General features: G+C 40.0%; 1 protein-coding gene across 5 annotated transcripts in view; it reads right to left on the bottom strand.

The window, feature by feature from the left end:
* Nucleotides 1-20,338, bottom strand: part of eda (ectodysplasin A) — a 341,742-nt gene that overhangs the window by 10,343 nt on the left and 311,061 nt on the right. For 2 of the 5 annotated variants that reach the window (XM_087991893.1, XM_087991896.1), the window contains exon 7: nucleotides 14,722-14,852. In XM_087991893.1, coding sequence (XP_087848019.1) covers nucleotides 14,722-14,852 — 131 coding nt within the window. The remainder of the gene's footprint in view (nucleotides 1-14,721; nucleotides 14,853-20,338) is intronic. The other 3 variants (XM_087991894.1, XM_043705039.2, XM_087991895.1) reach the window with 3 other exon arrangements.

Here is a 20,338-nt window from a genome sequence, read left to right as displayed (position 1 = left end):
CTATTCTTAAAAGCAGTCTGATTACTACTGTAAAACTCACCTGCAACTAGGGGTTAGTTAAAACATCTTCAAAACAAGCAGCAAATTTCTTCCCAATTTTGGCCATTAGGAAGCACGGATGGCAAAGGATTTTTTTAGGAAGTTTGATGTTTGTTTCTCTCCAAACAGTGTGCTTTCCAAACTGAATCATGTCAGAGCCTAAGAACGGAGCATTTTTCACTCAATTTTATTGGGTTTTTTTTAAGTGTAGCATTCTTTTCTTTGTGGTAAAGCAACACTTTCCATAATCTGGGAACAGGTCATGAAGCTGTCCAAGGTCAGGTAACATGACTGAAGTAGGTTCAAAGACATAGCAACTCTGTGCAGTTCAGTTCAGAGATGGCAATCAATCACTTCACTTATGAATGCTTAGTGCATATAACACACCAGCATCCTCATCTAGGTTTTAAATCTTTAGAACAGTAATATACAACTTGGTACATTCACGGTACCAATCACCCTTAAAGTTCCAGTACACCTAACTTGTACCTCAACACTAAACCATACCAAAATCAGAGTCACACAATTTAAAAAATCCTATTTTCACCATTTTTTCATAAAATTAGAGTCATAGAGATGTACAACACGGAAACACACCCTTAAGTCCAACTCGCCCATGCCAACCAGGTATCCCAATCCACCTGTCAGCACCCAGCCCATATCCTTCGAAACCCTTCCTAATCATATATCCATCCAGATGCCTTTTAACTGCTGCATTCGTACCAGCTTTCACCACTTCCTCTGGCAGCTCATTCCATACACGTACCACCCTCTGTGTGAAAACGTTATCCCAAAGGTCTCTTTTCTATCTTTCGCCTCTCACCCTAAACCTATGCCCTCTGGTTCTGGACTCCCCCAAGCCAGGGAAGAGACTTTGTCTATTTACCCTATCCACGCCCCTCATAATTTTGTAAACCTCTATAAGGTCACCCCTCAGCCTCCAACGCTCCAGAGAAAACAGCCCCAGCCTGTTAAGCCTCTCTCTATAGCTCAAATCCTCTAATCCTGGGAACATCCTCGTAAATCTTTTCTGAATCCTTTCATGTTTCACAATATCCTTCTGAAAGGAAGGAGACCAGAATTGCACACAATATTCAAAAAGTGGCCTAACCAATGACCTGTACAGCCGCAACATGACATCCCAACTCCTGTACTCAATACTCTGACCAATAAAGCAAAGCATACCAAATGCCTTCTTCACTATCCTATCTACCTGCACCTCTACTTTCAAGGAACTATGAACCTGCACTCCAAGGTCTCTTTGTTCAGTAACACTCCTCAGAACCTTACCATTAAGTGTATAAGTCCTGTTAAGACCTGTTTTTCCAAAATGCAACACCTCACATTTATCTAAATTAAACTCCACCTGCCACTTCTCATCCCATTGGCCCATCTGGTCAAGATCCCATTGTAATCTGAGGTCACCTTCTTCACTGTCCACTACACTTCCAATTTTGGTGTCATCTGTAAACTTACTAACTATACCTCTTATGCTCACACCCAAATCACTTCTATAAATGACGAAAAGTTGTGGACCCAGCACTGATCTTTGTGGCACTCCACTGGTCACATGTCTCCAGTCTGAAAAACAACCCTCCACCACCACCCTCTCTCTTCTACCTTCGAGCCAGTTCTGTATCCAAATGGCTAGTTTTCCCTGCATTCCAAGAGATCTAACCTTGGTAACCAGTCTCCCATGGGGAACCTTGTCGAACACCTTACTGAAGTCCATATAGATCACATCTACCGATCTGCCCTTATCAATCCACATTGGCTTCTAGGTAATCCAAGATGGAGTACCCAATCTAGTCCCACCTACCAGCACCCGACCCATATTCCTCCAAACCCTTCCTATTCATATACCCATCCAGATGCCTTTTAACATCTGGCTGTAACAGGCTGCTCCTTTATAGAGGTATTTTAGGTGTTGGAGGTGATTTCCTCAAATTCCAGGAGCAGTAATTACTGTTTTATATGCTGTTGCATTGTTTTGGAACTTTGGAGGAAAAAAAACTCAAAACAATGGCACTTTATAAAAAAGGGAGAAGGACAGACAATAGGCAGCACATGTCAGGGCAGAACAGAGAGAGAAAATTGACCACCTTATTTTCAATGCTATATGTTCCCATCAGTAGCTCAAAGACCAAACACAACTTGCTGTAAGATGGTGGCCAGCACACAAGGAAACAATGTCTTGAAGGCATCAACAGAAAATTGATGGAGAAGTGGACGCTGAGTTGTGGTAGGAAAGACATCAGAAGTTTGAACAAAAAGATGGATGTTTGGAAACTTAGTAGGAGTTTAGGAGGTATAGAGTCATACAGCACGGAAACAGACCCTTCGGACCAACTTGCCCATACCGATCAATTTTCCCAACTAAACTAAACCCACTTGTCTGCGTTTGGCTCAGCCCTCGCCAAACCCCTCCTATTCATGTACCTGTCCAAATGTGTTTTAAACGTTGTAACTGTACCTGCAACTACCACTGACAGTTCATTCTATGCATGAACCACCCTCACGTGTTGTCCCTCAGGTCACTTTTAACCCTTTCTCTTCTCACTTTAGCATGGCTACTTCACCCAACCAGCACATCCAAAGATGTGATGGTGAGGTTAAATTGGCCATGCTAAATTGCTCATAGTATTAGGTGCATTAATCAGGGGTAAATATAGGGTAGGGGAATGGGCCTGGCTGGGTTACTCTTCAGAGGGTCGGTATGGACTTGTTGGGCTAAAGGGCCTGTTTCGATACTGTAGGGAATCTAATGACGTTAAAAATATGGCCCCTAGTTTTGAACTCCCCTCTCCTAGGGAACAGAACTTCAGAGTGGGAGGTCAAGGCCATTGAATGCTCTGTCATCAAAGTTTGTCCTTTACCTTACTCTTCAGAGTACCTTTCCTAAACCCCTTCGCCCCTGGACCTTCCTCTTCATGTTCCTTTGCTCAAAGGTCTGAAAATTATGTTAAATTTGGGAAAACTACAGTTTAACATTTTTTTTTCTCTACGAACTTCATCAGGTTCAGAATTGCTCTCTCTATTGGCACACATCCCTTTGAAAATCTAATGGCAACACAGAAAAGCATATTTTCAAACCTCTGTCAAATATCTTTCATGAGAAGTTTGAAAAAATGTAAATACATCTGCCTACTATTATTTCGTCTCCTTGCCAATCCTTTTCTCACCTGGTACACTGCTCCAAATGCAGTTGTGCCTTATGCTGGTAAATCCTTGGGAGGTCATTCACAGGAGCTCAGGAATATGAGGAGCATTGAGGAATACTAAGAGCAGATCAGAAAAACTGCGAGTATCAACCTACAAGTGAATCACTTGAGTGTTGCCAAGTGCTAACCCTTTGCATCCGAGAGAATCTGACATTTTTGATCTCCATACATTGTGTGCAAATTTTGCCAGATCAAATGGTGCGTGTATTGAACTTAAAGTCATACTAAAATAAACATTAGCCTGAGCTCTGACTATTTTACAGCAAACTCTTAAACCATAAATCCAAATGACACAGATATGTTATGAAAAACAGATCACAAAAAGATCAAACAGTGTATGGAGATCAGCTAGGCATAAATTTGTTTCTTTCTTGTTTAGTTCCAAGCTTAATCTTTGCAAAGTTTGCCAACATTCTCTGCTGTTGCTGTTTTCATTTTAAACAGTGTAGTTTCTCACCATCTCATCTACTGCTGCAGACAAATACAGTGGTCAGTGTCAACACAGCACACTTTCCCTGTTCTGCCTTCAAGGCTTCTTCTGTCAGACTAATGATTTCTTGGCTCAAAGGTATGCGTCAGCAGCCAGCTGAGCTATAATATTGTTTGCAATTTATAAGAAAATTATCTTCATCCCCCATCTTTTGTTTTAAATCTGTGCTTTTTTTATGTTCTACTGTTATCACAGAAAGCATACCATAAGATCTCAAAGGAGAAAGTGAAGACTGCAGACGCTGGAGATCAGAGTGGAGAATGTGGTGCTGGAAAGGCATAGGAAGTCAGGCATAAGTCCTTCAGCATTCCCGATGAAGGGCTTAAGCCCGAAACGTCGATTCTCCTGCTCCTGGGATGCTGCCTGACCTGCTGTGCTTTTCCAGCGCCACACTGCCAAAACATTTTTGACTTTTCATTTATGTAATGACTTTAACATAACAGAACATTCAATGGCTCCCCAGTGAAGAGTTATCAAATGAAATGGGACATTAAGTCAGCTGATCAAAAGCTTGGCCTAAGAGTTAGGCTTTAAGCAGAGTCTTAAGGGAGGAAAGTGAGTCAGAGGGTCTTAGAGTAGGAATTCCAGAGCTTTGGACCTAGGCACCTAGGATGTTTGTGACCAGAAAGACAGGGGTGCTGAAATCTCACAGTATTGTCGGGCTGAAGGAGATGAGAAAGGTTGGGAAATCCTGAAGGTATTAACTGTTTTGTGGAGTATATTCTGTGTGCCACAGTATTTCTGCTACACGACACTAATAACCTTTATATGAATTTGTAATGGATACCACAAACATCTTACCAAGCAAGCATTCACACTTTGAACAAGTATTGCAACCTCTATTTATTGTTTACAAGGTTTCTGCAAGACAGGACTAACCAACAGCTGCACTGGGAACAGACACAATGTGTGAAGATCATGCCTGGACATCTGTAAGAACAATTGGTGTCAGAAATATTTGAGGAGTAACCACAAAAAGCCTGTGTTTCTACATAAACAGAAGTTCTGTTTAGTTGCCAGCAACTCTTTGTGATCTTTATCCAGTCCTACACTCTTAAAAGCATTGATGGCATAACCATATATCTTTGTTTTTGACAAAATTGTTTTAGATATATTAACTAGGGAGCTGTATTCCAGTGAGAAATCTCTTTAAAATATTCATAGTGACAGTGTGGGATGTTGGAGCCTTTTGGGATGGTCCCACAGGAGGGGGACTTCACAAACTTTATGTGGCTGTTCAGAATACTGCATCTTAACCCAGACCTCCACTCTCTCACAGACCACAATCATAGGCAGTGAAATGGGGCAGGTTAACTGAGCAGATATCTACCCTGTTGGGTTTCTGCCAGCGTAGTATTTTGACCAGGTAGTGCATGCCAGTAATACTCATCAACTATGGTTCTGTATTCACTAAAAACAAAAATACAGGTTTTATCTGCAACCTACTAAGCAGGGTCAGAATAATCCATCACTGAGAGGCTTAGTGTGGAGAGTCAGTGTCAAGGGTGTGTGGTTGAAGGACATGCAGATACAGTTGACAATGACAAGCCAGGTAAAGAATTCTAAACTGAATTGAGTTGCGATCTACTTCGCTATGCCAGAGTCACTTCCCAGATGGGACATCCTTCCTATTTCCATTCCCTTCCTGATGTAGAATATGTACGTTAACTGAGCTGTCTTAGTTGGAGTCAACTATTAGCATTGACTGAGAGTATAGGAGACAATACAATAGTGCACTTATTTTTTATACCATTGAGGAGACTGGAGTATATTTTTGTCAAGGGAGTTCCAGAATGTAGTGATTTCAATTTTTCAAGAGGATCCAATCAATCCCAAGAAATATACCTTCTTGCTTTCAATGTTTGTATTTCTCCCTTCGTGTATGTGTGCCTAACTTATAACTGACATTAAAATTTCAGTAGTTGTTTAAATTAAAAAGAAGTGTCACTCCATATGTTTCACCTTGTGCAAAACCTTTTCCACAACAACATTTTAGACTATTGTTGTGTAACAGGCCAGTATCCATATGTTGAATTAGGCAGCAAAAGATTTTCAGAGATTTACAACTGGTTCATTGTAGTTTGGCACAAACTAGTTACTACCTTGCCCTTATGGATCCTCTCCCTGTTCAGAATCTCACTACTAGAAACTGGATCTTTGTTGCTTTGTTAATAAACTCATCATCAAATTTACCCATCACCCAGAGAACAAGTTACAAGAACTGAGCTCTTGAATACAAAGTCCAAGGAGCCTCATCTGCTCTGAAGCAATTCTGGAATTGTTCTGGTTCACCCTTAAAGGGACCCAGATTTCTCATATTCACAATTGCATGAAGCAGCTATTTATTCATCATTTTCCAGTCTCTGTAGAACAATTTAATGAAGTTGAATACTTAACTCCTAACAAATACTCCTAATACTATGGATGTTGGAAATTTGAAACATGAACAGAAAATATTGGACATTTAACAGTTCTGGCAGCATCTGTGGACAAAGAGTTAATCTTTTGAAACAAATATTATTCCTTACTGAAGAGATGTAGAAATGTGATTGGTGTTATTCTGTTGAAAAGGAGCACAATATCAAATTGAACCAAAAGGAAGGATCAAAAATAGATTGGAAGGTGGAAGAAATTACATAGTAAGGGTGTCATCCAACAGAAGGCAAAGAGAGCGGTTGTGTTTATAGTAAATCATCTTTCCAGAGTGCCAATGGCAGACAAAAACATAATTCTAACTGCAAAATACATGAAACTAATATATGAATTAGCATTTGTGAGATGAAGATTTATGGTATGTTATTATTATTACATGGAAATTTGAGGTCTAAAGTGAACAGCACAACATTTAAGTCTAATTTCTAAGGGAGGACTTAATCTCATCTTTGAGTTCCGTAAGTGATGGTCGGTATATGAAAATTTGGTTCAATGGGTTTAAATGAGGTTGTTCAAATCACTCCAGTGCTTAAGTTAACAAAACTTTATTATAGACAATAAAATTGGACCACTGCCCAGCAACAAGATGTTGTCTGATGCAGGGAGACAGAAACAGAATCAGTCTCCATTAGAAAGGGAGTATCGCACGGAGAGGGTTAATGAGCATTCCTGTTCATTTCAGTGGGTATGCAGGCTTCCATCAGATCAGGTCTATGGCAGCAAAGATGCTAATTGCTTGGCAGGTTCCAAAGCAGATTGGGCCAAACAGACATTCTAAATGGTTTAATGTCAAGGATAAAAAATTCCAGAAACTGAAAGCTGTGAAACAGAAGTTAAAGAAATCCATGTTGAGAAATAAATGAGCTGTGTTAGAGGTTTTCATCGGGCTCTCAGAAAGAAACATCAACAAAAGACACCATTGAACTGAAATTCTGGATTAGTGGCGCTGGAAGATCACAGCAGTTCAGGCAGCATCCAAGGAGCAGCGAAATTGACGTTTCGGGCAAAAGCCCTTCATCAAAGGGCTTTTGCCCGAAACATCGATTTCGCTGCTCCTTGGATGCTGCCTGAACTGCTGTGATCTTCCAGCATCTGCAGTCATTGTTTTTACGATTGAACTGAAAGCAGCGGTTTGCCAGAAAGAAGGCAAGTACAGACGTGTCCACTGGACTTTAAAGAGGGATTAAATGTGGATATTCACAGCAGTTTCAGTATATAGAAGATTGTGGTTAGGTACAATTACAATATTTAAAAGGTATCTGGATGGGCACATGAATAGGAAGGGTTTAGAGGGATATGGGCCAAGTGCTGCTAAATGGGACCAGATTAATTTAAGATATCTGGTCGGCATGGACGAGTTGGACCAAAAGGTTTGTTTCTGTGCTATGACTCTCACTCTAAGTGCTGAATCTTTATTTCCGATGCCTGTACTAAGACAACTTCAAACATTTCTTTGTAATTAACTTTGATCTTCTTTGTTAAAAGAACATTGGCAACCTCTTGTGGATATGACAGTGGCTAACCATGATAGCAAGCAAATACTGAAAATTAAATCTGTGGTCTCATAAGCTATATTTTACTTTGGGATCTTACCTATCCAGTATCACCATCAGCTGGGATCATAACATTTGGCAAAAATTAAATCTCACTGGAGGACAGAATTCAATGTTTGGGGTCTTCGATCCATGTTGAGTCTCGAAAGTAATAACTAATTGTTGTCTCAGACCACATTCAAGACCTTTGGTAAATGGGCCAGGAAATTTTTAATCGTCAGGCCATATTGTAGTTTAGGAATGTATCTGAATAGCTGGCATTTTTATTTATTAAAAAGCTGCCTTATTCTTTTGTGTACTTGCTTTTAAAAATGATTAAAAGAAAGGTCAACTCTGTTACCCCATCAGGAAATTTGACATGGAATCCTGAAACTGATAGTTGGTCAATTCATTCCTGTGACTCCCATTCATCAGGAGTTGAACAAAGGGGCGCTCTACCATCTTTCAAAAGTTGATTTAAAGAACAAATATGTTCAGCAAAGTACAGCTTGTGTTACGCTAAATTTATCTATTGGGGATTATTTTGATCCTTTTGAAGATGTTAAACATACTTCCGGATTATGTCCAGCCTCTGATGGAGTCAAAGATCAATATTATTCCCAGATCAGTGCGGTAATGAGTTGGATGTTGTTTCCTATTAGTTGCACGATTTTCATCACCAGCTATCACTCATTCAGGAGGCATCTGCTTTTGATATAAAACAAACATGAGCTCTGTCTCTCTGTGCTTTCCAACAAAACAAGTGCAGCTTGAGAAAAGATAATTTTTGGAAGCCATCTGAGTCATATGCTCTTTTACAGTTTTTCTAGGAATTATATTTTGCTGTCCTTAACAACAATAATGCTTGCAACTCCAAAAGAATTTATTCATGATTAGAGATGTGATTTGCCATTGAATTAATGCTGGTCTTTCTTGTGAATGTACTATCCTAATGAAAAGTGCTGATTTAGTCATACTACTTCCTTCAGAAAACAATGGAATTTATTTGTATCAATTTCATCTCTTACATATGTCAAACATAATCGATTCTTCATTACTGTCTTAAGGCATTACTAATCTATATTGTGCCATTTTCAAACTGGTAAAACATTCTCCACGAAACCAATGGATTCAAGTTGCACCTTAGACTTGAGCACATTATGTAAAATGATATCTCACTTAGTTTTGATTGTCAGGTGCACTGCATTTTAGAACAGGTGGTTCACAAAGTTCCATGGTAGCACTCAAGTGCAGAGAATCATGTTGGTGCACTGGTCAATGTTCCATCCTCAACAAAGCACACAATGAATTGATCATATATTTGAGCTAATTCACAATCAATTTGATCACTACATGTGTTGTTTTTGAGATTTACTGTATGCAAACTAGCTGCCAATCTAAGCAACAGTGGCTGCATTTCTGTGTTAGATTAGATTACCTACAGTATGGAAACTGGCCCTTCGGCTCAACAAGTCCACACCGACCCTCTGAAGAATAACCCACCCAGCCCTATTCCCCAACATTTACCCCTGACCAATGCACCTAACACTATGGGCAATTCAGCATCGCCAATTCACCTAATCTGCATATCTTTGGATTGTGGGAGGAAATCAGAGCACCTGGAGGAAACCCATGCAGACACGAGGAGAATTTGAAAACTCCAGATAGACAGTTGCCCAAGGTGGGAATCAAACCTGGGTCCTGAGCGCTGTGAGGCAGCAGTGCTAACCACTGAGCCACCATGCTGTTAGCATAATGGACCTGTTACCAGACTTATAAACTCATGTCAGTCATGATGAAGATGAGACTACTGGATTATTATAAAAAGCTATCCAATTTCCCAATGTCCTCTTGGAAAGAAAATCTGCCATCTTTACCTTGTCTGGCCTAAATTTGTAATCAGATCCAGCAATGTCTCAGCTGCTCTCTGACTATTACTCAGTATCAAAGCTCACTATAAATAACTGTCTGAGCTTTACCAACTGTACATGGACTGCGACAGTTCAAAAAGGTGGCTAGGTTGTAGCCCAACAGGTTTAATTGGAAGCACACTAGCTTTCGGAGCGCCGCTCCTTTATCAGGTGATTGTGATTCAGAGCGGTGCTCTGAAAGCTAGTGTGCTTCCAATTAAACCTGTTGGACTGTAACCTGATGTTGTGTGATTTTTAACTTTGTACACCCCAGTCCAACACCGGCATCTCCAAATCAGGAATCTAGAGTCACAGAGTCATTACAGCACAGGACAAAAACCTTTCGGCTAACTAGTGCCTTATTGGCTCCTTGTGGAAAAAAAGCTCAAAGTGGTCACATTCCTTTATTTTATCCCAATGTATCTGTCCTTGTTATTTCTTACAAATACCCATTAAGTTTCCTTTTAATGCTGTTAATAAATTTGTCTGTTCCAGGACCCTTGTAATCAGATCCAGCAATGTCTTAGCTGCTCTCTGACTATTACTCAGTATCAAAGCTCACTATAAATAACTGTCTGAGCTTTACCAACTGTACATGGACTGCGACAGTTCAAAAAGGTGGCTAATCATCATTTCATTTGGAAGGGAAAATGGAAATGGAAACTAACATTGCTACCTTGCAGCCCATGATTGGGAATATAAATCATAGGTAATCCTCTTGCAAAGTGCTTTGGGTTATCCTAAATTCAGAAGAAGCATCACATCAATGCAGGATTTCATTTATACATTGATTTGTGCACATTTATCTCTATTTTATATGGTTGCTCAGATTACATTGCATATAAATAAAGGAAGATACTAAAAATGTTGAAACAGCGAGAAGCTTAATTGACTCGCTTTGTCTATCCAGTGAGTACCTGATCATTACAAAACAGTAAAACTCCTGATCTCAACCAGAGGCCAATACTTGGCCTCAGCAACCACAGGATGTGGAAAGTGGTCAGCCCACATCAGGTTATTATCAAATTATCTATGCTAAAAGTGCATACGTGAGTATACCCTGCAGTCTACCAACTTGTTCACATGTGAATTACAATCATTAGGAGTTAAAACCCCTGGCTCTCAAGAGTTAACATCCTCAGAATAGGAAGACAATTAATCATGGGAAAATGCAGTAAGGGAAGCATTCAAAATTAACTATTACTTTCTAAAATTTATGTCTTTTTCTTAGTTGCAAGTTGTGGGATTAAAAAACACCCTCAAAGTTCAAATGCAAAATATTAGTTGTCAGAAATTAATTCTAAAATACTCCAAAGTCCACTGAGTCTGGTTAGCATTCATTCCTGAACTTTTAATCTACCTGGTTGGTCATGTTATGACAGATTGCAGGAATGAGTGTGATTTGAAGCCAGATGTTCAAGTTCAAAATAGGGATACTACCACTGTGCCAGAAGAACCCTTCTGAACTTGGTTATAATATAGAAAACACAGACACATGGGGAAAACTCAGACTATTTTTTTTAAAAGGAATGCAAACTAGATGAATCAATTTGCTTGCACAATCTGGGAGATGGTCTGCAGCTGATGCCAATAAGGTGACGAGTAAGTGAACAGGGAGGAAAAGGGCTCTCGTGACATGGTGGAAGTTTCCCTATCTCTGAGTTGTAATGACCAAGCTCAAGTCCCACCTGTTCCATAACAATGCTGCATGGCTTGCTTTAAACATAATATGAACAGGGGGGAAACTGACTATTGAAGTAGATTGTCAAGCTGCTGACTGACCACCTGTTTCCAAGAAACAATTTCACAGGCTGCAATTAATAATAAATTTAAAATCTCTTAAACTGCAGAGTACTGAATGGAAACCCAGTATTTTGCTGCTTCTTGTTGATTGCCTGTGGTACCAATTCAATAACTCAAGGCAAGCACTTTTAAAACAGATCCATCCGAAGTGACTGTTGCCTGTAACTAGTTGTTTCTAACCATCGCTGATCTACACTGGCTTCCAGTGAAACAAAGCTTCACTTGAAATTTTTTTATCCTCGTTTTCAAATCAATGCATGAGCCCTGCCTCCGTCTATCTCTGTAAACCCCCCAAAACCACTCCTCAGCACTCCTCCAGCTCCAGCCTCTAAAGCATCTTTGATTTGATTTGATTTATTATTGTTGCATGTACCTAAGTACAGTGAAACGTTTTGTGTTGTGTGAAGTACCGTCAGATCATAACATACAAAGATCATAGGGTGATTGAACAGAGCGAGGAATACAAAGTTATGGGTGTGAAAATGATTCACAAAAGGAAGATCAATATTTGATTTGAAGTTTCAGAAGCCCACTCAGAAATCTAATAACAGCAGGGAAGAGTCTCCGGTTGTGATCACTGCACAACTGGCAGTTGTGCCTTTGGTTCTAAGCTCTGGAATTCACTCCTTAAAACTCTCTATCTCTCTCTAACACTAACACTAACCTTAAGGAATTATCTCAATCTAACTTCTATCAGCTTTTCGTCACCTGCTCTACTATCTGCTTATGAAGCTTAGTATTGTATCTTATTTGATAACATTTATGTCCCATTGGACATTTTACTCTGTTAATAATGGACATATGAATGTAGGCTATTTTTGGGGGGAAAAAGGATGGAAACTGAATATTCTTAAGGTTACAAGTAATACAAAAAAAAGTACTGATGGAGAAGTCCACCCTTATTCGTAAAGGTTGCAAAATATGAATGGGGAGACCATTTGTACGGACTGGCAGCAACTGCAGAGAAAAACAGATTTAACATTTCAAATCTTTTCTCAGTTCTGTTGAAGGGTCATCATCAACCTAATATGTTAGCACTATCCCTCTCCATAGAAGTTGCTGAACCTGCTGAGTATTTCCAGCATTTTCTGTTTTCACAGATTTCCAGCATCTGCAATATTTGCTTTTGTAAGACCATAAACACAATGGACAAAAATGGAAACAAAAGCTAATATATGTTTTTATTAAAAGGAATTACTAAAAATTTAGTAGAAAGACATCCCTTCAAGAGCAGGTGAAGAATAGTTGGATATTAGAAATTGCATCCATAAGAATACAAAATGTAGACAGAAGCAAAATATTTGTTCAGCCATTTCCTTTTGATCCACTATTAACTCTCCATTCTCAATCTCTAGAGGAGCAACACTTACTTTACCTACTCTTTTCCTTTTAAATATCTGCATAAACTCTTGTTATCCAATTTACATTTCTAGCTTCTATCTTCTTGAGCATTAATTTCATTCTTCTGTGTAACCTTTTAGAAATTCTCTGCTGTCCTTTATATGATGTCTAGTCATCTGATCTTCCACTCATTCTTGTATAGTTGTCCCTTTTTTGATTAAGTTTGATGCTTTTGTTAACTTCTTTAGTTAACCACAGATAGTGGGTCGTCTGCTTAGAAATTTACTTCATAGTCAGAATACATTTATTATGAGCATTCTGAGTTATCCCCTTAAAACTCCGCTATGCCTCCTTATTGACCTATCCCTTTCCCTAGTATTCCAGTTCAGTTCAGCTAGCTCAGTTTACACACCAACACAGTTGCACTTATTTATATTTAAAATCTTGGTCTTAGACCCAATCTTCTCCCATTCAAACTGAACAGAAATTTTAACCATAATTATGGTCAGTTCCTTTACTCTGCCATCACTAATTAATCCTGTCACCTTCCACAATAACCAAACTAACATATCTTGCTCTATAGTTGGTGCTGAAAACTGTTGCTCTAAGAAACTGTCTTGAAAACACTTTTTTCATTCATTCGCAAGATGAATCACATTTATTTCCTAGAGGCCAGTTACATTGTCAAATACGTTGCTGTGGGTCTGGAGTCACATATAAGCCAGACCAGGTAAGGATAGGAGTTTCCTTCCTTCAAAGACATTAGTGAACCATCTGCTGTGGCAGGATTTGAACCAGGGTGCTAGAGCATTAGTTTGGTCGCTGGATTAACAGATCAGCAATAATACCACTAAACCATTTGAAAAGCTCATGGCTGATCTGACAATGGCAAATATGAACACTTACCCAGTTTACTCGTGCCAATCCAATTTTCTAGTTGGTATGTACATTATAGTCACCTATATTGTTGCTGACCCTTTCACACAGTACATAATATTTTGATTGCATAGTTCAGCCTATATTGTAGCTACTGTAAGGGAGCCTATTGATTACTCACTCTAGTGACTTCCTTCCTCTAATATTCCTTAGCTTCACTCAAGCCAATTCTACTTTTAAATCTGTTGAGCTGAGACATTTCTAACTAGTGTGCAAATGTTATCCTTGATAAACAGTTACATCCTCTGCCATTGCTCAGCATTCTTGTTGAATGTCAATAATCAGGAATTAATTCTTGTCACCATACACCACATCTCTGTAACGGCTGTCAGATCACATTTGCTTACTTCAATGTGTGCTATCAAATCATTTACTTTGTTGTAAATGTTATGCACATTCAGATACAGAGCCTTTAACTTTACTTTTTTGTTTTCTTTGTAATATCTCGTCTTGGTTGTCAGTGTTTACTTAGCTTTATTCCTCCTGTTCCTTCCTGTCATTCCAATACTTTAATTTCCCATCTTACTATTTTGTTCTCTTGTCTTGATTATACCCTTTGATTTGCTATATCTGACCAAGTTTGATCTTAGAGATGTACAATTTTCCTGGAGATGGTATTTCCCGGATTATAAATATATGTAGTTTCTAGCTAGCAAAGTGAGCTACGATATAATCCCAACTGATAATCTTAAATTGGTTGCTAGTATAATTCTTTGCAAACTTGGGATTGTTTATCAAGTCCAATTGTGTAATGTTAGACATCATATTCTGAGATTTGCAAGCATGGGCTGGTTGTGTGTATCACAGTGGAAATTGTTGTGAGACATAACAATGGTGATTGTTTCAAAGTTGGTGTGTTTGTGCAGAATGACAGAATTCGATTTATTTGTTCTGAATTGACAGTAGCTCATCATTTATTAGAAACTGCTGATTTTGACAGATGACTAACAGAAACCAAGCAGCAACCACCCCAGCACGTCCCAGCAGCTAGTCATTAGGGACAAGACCGTACTCACTTCTACCTGACTATAGATGAAGTAGGTGCCATCCACGAGTACCTCCAGCTGTCCACTTCGGCTGTGCAACCGGAAGACTTTATGACTCAGTGAAGATCGGACCCAGTCAGCCAGAACACCACCTATGAGATCTCAGCGTGAGAAGGGCAGTCACTCAATATATGGAAAAATATTCAGAGAAGTTCTATACCAAAAAAACACAAACAGCTAACATTGCTATTGTTACACATGCACCAGACACTCATGGTTTCAATGTTGAAGAGCAGATCAATTCCTGGAAATTTGATTACATCTTCATTCTAAAATGAAATGCGTTGCCCCTTACTTGAAATGCATGGGTTCATGTCCAACATTAAATAAATATCTAATTCTCTCACAATAATACCACTTTCAACACTAATGCTCATTCCCTCGATTATTTTGAGTAAGGGTGTCAATTAGTACACAATGACCATTTTATTCTTGCAGCCTGACCTACTTAAGAATTGGGTTGCACTTTTTCAAACAAAATACCCTATCTATTTCCTGGGAAGAAACTGACATCCTTTTGAGTCCAACCTGGTTTCAAAAAGTTCCCTGAAGCAAAAGCATTATGTTGTAATTCATTGTTTTTGGTTAATTTTCAATGAGCAACTCTGCATGGTTAAAACAGATGTATGGAAATAATTCTCTGTTGACTCCTTAATAAATCAGTTACGCCTTATTACTTTGCTGCTTTAGCTCTAAACTAAATTTTAACTGCCTTTTAAATCTCGTGCAAATATGAAGAAAGATTAAAGGACTTCCCTCAGTATATTGTTCAGCCCAGTTTTCCAAATACTGTTGGAAGCAATAGTTGTTTAACATATGGTTTTGGTCACTTAGCAGATTAAAACAAGAATATTATTCGGGTAAAGTAAAATTAAACCTTTTCCTATCACATCAATCATTGTTTCATGGTCTATTATGATTACTTTTAAGATTACTTTTGGAAATTGAAATATGAAGGAATGATTTAATAATTATCTGACAAACTGTTTAAAAACATGTCCTCTGGACCTGATCAGCTGGCTCAAGTTTTAATTTCTTGACTTTTAAGTAAGGGGTTTTGGAAAGTTAATTATCTCCATTGCCTTTCTAGAACAATCTGCATGAACAAGAATAGAGTAACGACTGCACTAAAGTAATTGTTTGTTCAAGGTTTACTTCACAACAGTCATTTGGGAATTGCCATTTCCAACTTACAGTCACATCTGAATATTTCTTAAAACTAACGTTTGATGGCTCTGATCAAAAAGTACACTCAACATTTAGTTAAAGTAGCACGTGAAGCCATAAAATCAGGAGTCTTGTTTATGTTAATGTAATCACTTCATTCAGAAGATACTTTGTGAAGGGGGATTACAAGGTCAGTTTTTTTGTCAATCAACAATGGAATTAAAGATCAGGTAAACCTTAGAAACACTCAGCAAGACTGGCAGCGTCTGTGGAAAACACAGAGGCCACTGGACAGGCCTAGGCACCAGAATGACAACAACAAACACAGCCTTGTCAACCTGCCTCAATTACACTCTCAAGCACTGTATTCAAGATTCAACTACTTTTTATTTCTAAGCTCTACTCTGAGGGTCTATGGATGCTGACTGACATAATGTAACATTCATTTCCAGTTTCTCCAGGCTCTGCCACTTAGAGATCGTGGCATTCCATGCACTGGCTTGAGAAATTAGAGGAAACCTAGCTATTGAACATCCTCAGCATTTTCTGTTTTTATTGCAGATTTAAAACATCTTCAGCATTTTGCATTTGCCTCGGGCTTACAGCTCATATTTCAAAATCTACCATCTCCACCCTCATCTTTAATCGCCACCGTCATCCAGCAATTAGATATTTAGTGAATGCAGTCATTCAGTCAGGATTTACTTTTGACAAGTGAATAAAAGCAATAGATTTACCACTGTGTCTAAAGTAGCCAGGTTTTAAGTCCTATTCCTACTAATGAGTACCCTAACCACTTTGTATCAGCTACAAAAAGAAACATATTTCCTTACTCGGCAGCCGCTAACCACTTGAAGGAGATCATCTTGTCAGCAGATCATCTGATACTTTATCGTCAGATTTAATGCAACTGGAACTCATGTAACTATTGGACATATCCAGATTATTTTTAAAAATTGTTCAGGAGAATGGAGATCTAGAGGACTAGCCATGATTTAAAATATTTCCAAGTTCAGTATTCAGATAACAGCTTTTTTCAGACAAATCACAGAATCGTTATAGTTACCTAATACCAGTCTCCTGTCTTTTCGCCATATCCCTGCGCAGCATTTAGAACATAGAACATAGAACAGTACAGCACAGAACAGGCCTTTCAGCCCACGATGTTGTGCCGACCACTGATCCTCATGTATGCACCCTCAAATTTCTGTGACCATATGCATGTCCAGGAGTCTCTTAAATGTCCCCAATGACCTTGCTTCCACAACTGCTGCTGGCAACGCATTCCATGCTCTCACAACTCTCTGTGTAAAGAACCCGCCTCTGACATCCCCTCTATACGTTCCTCCAACCAGCTTAAAACTATGACCCCTCGTGTTAGTCATTTCTGCCTTGGGAAATAGTCTCTGGCTATTAACTCTATCTATGCCTCTCATTATCTTGTATACCTCAATTAGGTCCCCTCTCCTCCTCCTTTTCTCCAATGAAAAAAGTCCGAGCTCAGTCAACCTCTCTTCATAAGATAAGCCCTCCAGTCCAGGCAGCACCCTGGTAAACCTCCTCTGAACCCTCTCCAAAGCATCCACATCTTTCGTATAATAGGGCGACCAGAACTGGACGCAGTATTCCAAGTGCGGTCTAACCAAAGTTTTATAGAGCTGCAACAAGATCTCACGACTCTTAAACTCAATCCCCCTGTTAATGAATGACCAAAACACCATATGCTTTCTTAACAACCCTGTCCACTTGGGTGGCCATTTTAAGGGATCTATGTACCTGCACACCAAGATCCCTCTGTTCCTCCACACTGCCAAGAATCCTATCCTTAATCCTGTACTCAGCTTTCAAATTCGACCTTCCAAAATGCATCAACTCGCACTTATCCAGGTTGAACTCCATCTGCCACCTTTCAGCCCATCTCTGCATCCTGTCAATGTCCCGCTGCAGCCTACAACAGCCCTCTATACTGCCAATGATACCTCCAACCTTTGTGTCGTCTGCAAACCTGCTGACCCATCCTTCAATCCCCTCATCCAAGTCATTAATAAAAATTACAAACAGTAGAGGCCCAAGGACAGAGCCCTGTGGAACACCACTCACCACAGACTTCCAGGCAGAATATTTTCCTTCTACTACCACTCGCTGTCTTCTGTTGGTCAGCCAATTCTGTACCCAGACAGCTAAGTTCTCCTGTATCCCATTCCTCCTGGCCTTCGGAATGAGCCTACCATGGGGAACCTTATCAAATGCCTTGCTGAAGTCCAGATACACCACATCCACAGTTCGACCCTCATTAACTTTTCTAGTCACATCCTCAAAGAACTCGATAAGGTTTGTGAGGCATAACCTGCCCCTCACAAAGCCGTGTTGACTGCATTTAATCAAGCCATGCTCTTCCAGATGGTCATAAATCCTATCCCTCAGAATCCTTTCTAACACCTTGCAGATGACAGACGTGAGACTCACTGGTCTGTAATTGCCAGGGATTTCCCTATTTCCTTTCTTGAAGAGAGGAATTACATTTGCCTCTCTCCAGTCCTCAGGTACAACTCCAGTGGAGAGTGAGGATGCAAAGCTCTTCACAAGTGGTGAAGCAATTGCATTTCTCATTTCCCAAAGCAGCCGAGGACAAATCTGGTCCAGGCCTGGCGACTTGTCAATCTTAATGTTTGACAAAAGTTTCAGCACATCAGCTTCCTCTATCTCTATCCATTTCAGCATGCACACCTGCTCTTCAAAGGTTTCATTCACTATAAAGTTCGTTTCTTTCGTAAAGACAGAAGCAAAAAACTAATTTAGGGCTTCCCCTACCTCCTCAGACTCCACACACACATTCCCTCTGCTATCCCTGATCGGGCCTACTCTTTCTTTGACCATTCTCTTCTTCCTCACATAAGTGTAAAATGCCTTTGTGCCCTAATCCGTTCTGCCAAGCCTTTCTCGTGCCCCCTCCTGGCTCTCCTCAGACCATTTTTGAGCTCCTTCCTTGCCTGCCTGTAATCCTTTAGAGCTGAGCTTGACCCTAGCTTCCTCCACCCTTTGTAAGCTACCTTTTTCCTTTTGATGAGAAGCTCCACTGCTCTCATCATCCAAGGTTCCTTTATCTTACCACTTCTTGCCTGTCTCAGAGGGACATATTTATTCATCACTTGCAACAACTGTTCCTTAAACAGTCTCCACATGTCTATAGTGCCTTTACCATGGAACAATTGCTCCCAATCCATGCTTCCTAACTCTTGTCTAATCACATCATAGTTTCCTCTTCCCCAATTAAATATCCTCCCATTTTGCCTAATCCTCTCCTTCTCCATAGATATGTAGAATGTGAGGCAGTTGTGGTCACTATCTCCAAAATGCTCTCCCACCACAAGATCTGATACCTGCCCTGGCTCGTTTCCGAGCACCAAGTTTAGAATGGCCTCTCCCCTCGTCGGCCTGTCAACGTACTAAGTTAGGAAACCCTCCTGAACACACCCTACAAAAACAGCTCCATTCAAATCTTCTGCTCGAAGGAGGTTCAAATCAATATTGGGAAAGTTAAAGTCACCCATTACAACAACCCTACTAACGTCCACACTTTTCCAAAATCTGCCGACCTATGCTTTCTTCCATCTCCCTGCTGCTATTGGGGGGCCTGTAGTAAACCCCTAACGAGGTGACTGCTCCCTTGCTGTTCCTAATTTCCACCCATACTGACTCGGTGGGCAGATCATCCTCGACAATGGAAGCTTCTGTAGCTGTGATACCCTCTCTCATTAGTAGTGCTACACCCTCTCCTCTTTTTCCCCCCTCCCTATTCTTTTTAAATGTTCTAAACCCTGGAACATCCAGCAACCATTCCTGCCCCTGAGAAACCCATGTCTCTGTTATGGCCACAACATCATAGCACCAGGTACTGATCCATGCTCTAAGTTCATCACTTTTATTTCTGATACTCCTTGCGTTAAAGCAAACACACTTTAACTGATCCCTTGGTTCCTTCCAAGGAAATTCCTTCCCACTAGCTCGTCTACCTCTTGCTATTGCCTCATCTGCATCAACTCTCACCTCTGGTATACAGCTCAGGTTCCCACCCCCCTGCCATACTCGTTTAAACCCTCTCGAACTACTCAAGCAAACCTTCCACCCAGGACATTGGTCCCCTTCCAGTTTAGATGCAACCCGTCCTTCTTGTACAGGTCCCACCTTCCCCAGAAGGCATCCCAATTATCTACATATCTGAAACCCTCCCTCCTACACCAGCTGCGTATTTCTATTCAAATAATCATTCAATGACCTCATGAATGCCTCAATTGAACCTGCCTCCAGCACACTCCCAGGCAGGACATTCCATAACCAACTACTCGCTGCATGAAAAAGTCTGTGCAGCCTGCTCATGATTTTGAAAACCTCTATCAAATCTCTCCAGAGAGAGCAGTCC

This window comes from Chiloscyllium plagiosum, unplaced genomic scaffold, assembly GCF_037043375.1.
Source record: "Chiloscyllium plagiosum isolate Xiang-an unplaced genomic scaffold, Cpla_swu_hap1 HiC_scaffold_11, whole genome shotgun sequence".
NCBI classification, from domain to species: domain Eukaryota; kingdom Metazoa; phylum Chordata; class Chondrichthyes; order Orectolobiformes; family Hemiscylliidae; genus Chiloscyllium; species Chiloscyllium plagiosum.
This window is presented reverse-complemented; position numbering and strand designations above follow the sequence as displayed.